The sequence below is a fragment of the Oryzias melastigma genome, linkage group LG10, assembly GCF_002922805.2.
Source record: "Oryzias melastigma strain HK-1 linkage group LG10, ASM292280v2, whole genome shotgun sequence".
NCBI classification, from domain to species: domain Eukaryota; kingdom Metazoa; phylum Chordata; class Actinopteri; order Beloniformes; family Adrianichthyidae; genus Oryzias; species Oryzias melastigma.
Window position 1 is genome coordinate 23,539,523 of NC_050521.1, and position 2,874 is coordinate 23,542,396.

Genomic DNA, 2,874 nt, shown 5'->3' on the forward strand with positions numbered 1-2,874 from the left:
AAGACATCATAGCAGTTGTTATTTATTAGGGATCACTACCTGCAACCTGATGTTTATCGCACAATAATAAATTAGGCTAAGTGTTTGTATTTATTGGAAATATTGAGCAAAATACTGTTTATTATCTATACTAAACTTTTAATAATACAAAAAGACTTTTTCCTTTTCCAGACTTGAAAGAATGTCCTTAAATGATTAAGTAAACTTGAAATTACAGGCAGTGGGTGTTTCATAGACAACATTGTGCTCCTCAAACATCAAAGTCACAATTAAAATGGTATAGTTGCTATTTGATGTCGTAAACATCAACAAGTCAGCACAGTAATCTGTGCTTTTCCCCTCTGGGCTCTGTGGACATAAGCTGAACTGGGTAATTCACCCTTTTGAAGTGCTGGAAAAAACACACAACAGGGTGTTCCCACCTGTAGGGATTCTCGCCCGCGGTAATTATGGATTTCTCTCCGACGCTCTGCAGAAATCCACACCTGAACGAGGAAGGTGCTCTCCTGCAGCTGCAGGGGCACTCTGAGCACGCCTGCTGGGAAGCTGCTGGGATGAGGAAAAGCTTGGACTCTCTGGAATATTCTGGGCTTTCCCGGAACGATCCCGAGCGTGTTGATGGAGCTGAAGAAGAGGAGGAGGAGGAAGGAAGAGCAGGGGGAAGTCCTTGTTCAGAGGAATGCAGCAACAGGGATGCACTTCTGCCCCAACAGCTGATACTAAGTCAAGAAGGTTAGTGGAGATGTACCACAAACTGATCATTTCATTCTCTGATTACAATTAAAGCCTTAGTCATAACTGCCCTACGGATGTCTGGGTGTGAAAAATGACCAAATCTGTATGTAATATCAAGGTCATAGACCACTTGGTGAGTAAGGAGCCAGACTTTACTAACAACTCAAGCACAATGCAGATGCGGTATTGGGCTCAAATCGGTACCAGACGTAGCACTGATTGCAAACAGGGCTTAAACGTGAACCAATACCGGTGTTTTCCATGTCCTGGTACTGGACCAGGTCAGGTACCCTAACCTGGCACTGGATGCGGTACCGGACCCAAACCCGTACCAGACCCGAACCTCTAGCGGACGCTGTATCGGATCCGAACCTGCACAAGACTCGGTACTTGGCACGAACCAGTGCTGGGTTAGGGTACTGATGCTCTCCGCGTCTCGCTACTGGACCGGTTCTGGTTCATGCCCAGAGGTTGAGGACTCATGATTTAATAGGAACAGCAAGGAGGTCAAAAAACGAAAAGTTGGGGACACAAAAAACATCAATTTTTAACAAAGAGGGGTCCTTAATCAAATGTTAGTAAGTCACGAGTTAGGAATGCGAAATGTCGCAGCATCACGCATGTCAAAGTGTGTCAAATTCTTTTACGATGCACACTAACGACAATGGTACGTTCTATTTTCATGACGGTCCTGAAGGTGGTCGTATGAGCGTCAAGGGAACTGCAAGACAAACCTGCCCTCCCTGTATGATGCTGCCGCTCTTATTTACGACCCTCCACGGGTCCGGACAACCCAAAACCCCGCAGCACCTGTACAAGTCAACTCCTGTGTGGGTGCATGTGGCTAAGATCGAATCATTTCTATATGACAGGAGAAAGACAGGGTTGTATGAGCTGAAGTTGCTTTTCTGGTTGCTAACTGCAACATGTGTGCTCTCCTCTTCCCAGGATGAACTGGATTTCCCCTCCATGAACCTACTGGACTCGACCACAGCCTCTGGATTAACCCCTGGCCCTCCTCGCCAACACACAGCAGCCTCTCAAAAACCGACCTCAGAAACGCTCCCGACAGAACACGCACGCCGACCGGCGGCAGAGGGCACGAGCTCCACTCGGAGGATGTGAACCCCAGAGGGTGGAATCAAATGAAGTTGAAGCGTGGAGGCGGAGCTGCTGCTGTGGAAGTGAAGCTCTGCTTCCAGAATGTAGGACCCACACTGCTCCTCCAGCAGCTGGTGATTATGAAGCTTTTGTGTAGAAGTGACGCCTGCTGCTTTTGAAGTGTGAAGAACAAAAACGAAAAAGTCACTAAGTTGCACATTAAAGACAATCTGGATACACAGAACAAGTAAAGATGAGGAACGTCTGAAGTGAAAAGTGTGCTGTAGATAATGTACATTAGTAAATAGGTCAATATTTTTGTTACGGACTGTAGAGACTTCATGTTTGTTGGATGTGAGTTTCTGCTGTAAATAAACTATGATTTATTTGATTCTGGTTTGTCAAATTTCTGCTTCATGTTGGAGTTTACCTTTAAATTAGCGAGGATTTGACTGTAGTTTGATTTGAGTAAATAAGATTCTCATCTGCAAAGCTGATGTTTTTAACAGATTTTCTCCATTAAGGAGACATAGGACATAGTTTCTGCAGAGAGACAAGAGTTCATTAGAAATTTGGGGGACTGTTGGGACAAAGCAACCCCACCCCCTTCCCCTCATCATTGCTGAGAGCTCTCAGTTTACATGCTCTCCCAAAAGCTTACAGCCCCTCACAACCTCAACCTTACATTACCGCTGCAGAAAACGATATCGGAGCCATCCAGCGGTCCAGTTTTGTGTCAGATGCCAGCTTGGACCAGGAAACGTACATGGATCTAGTCGGAGTATTTTTTGCATCAGAAATATGACCTTTTTCAAACGGTATTTTACCGTCTGCTCCTGATTTAAAACAATTTAAAAAAGAAATACTCAAAGAAATGCTTTCTTAATCTTAATTTCCTTTATAAATGTCTTTGTAAAAAATAATGCCTTAAGGAACTGCTGAATACACCAAAAAACAAATTTCATTGGAGTGGGTCTTTAATGCCCACCCAGAAACTCAATTTTGGATGTAAAACACAACATGAAACTGAATATTAAC

The 2,874-nt window shown here is 44.3% G+C and overlaps 1 protein-coding gene across 1 annotated transcript in view; it reads left to right on the forward strand.

Moving 5' to 3' along the window:
- The window catches only part of tnfrsf19 (tumor necrosis factor receptor superfamily, member 19), a 20,922-nt gene extending 18,694 nt beyond the window's left edge, over window positions 1-2,228 (forward strand). The window contains exons 9-10 of the mRNA XM_024283548.2: window positions 476-732; window positions 1,684-2,228. Coding sequence (XP_024139316.1) covers window positions 476-732; window positions 1,684-1,688 — 262 coding nt within the window. The 3' untranslated portion in view covers window positions 1,689-2,228. The remainder of the gene's footprint in view (window positions 1-475; window positions 733-1,683) is intronic.
- Window positions 2,229-2,874: the final 646 nt, after the last annotated feature.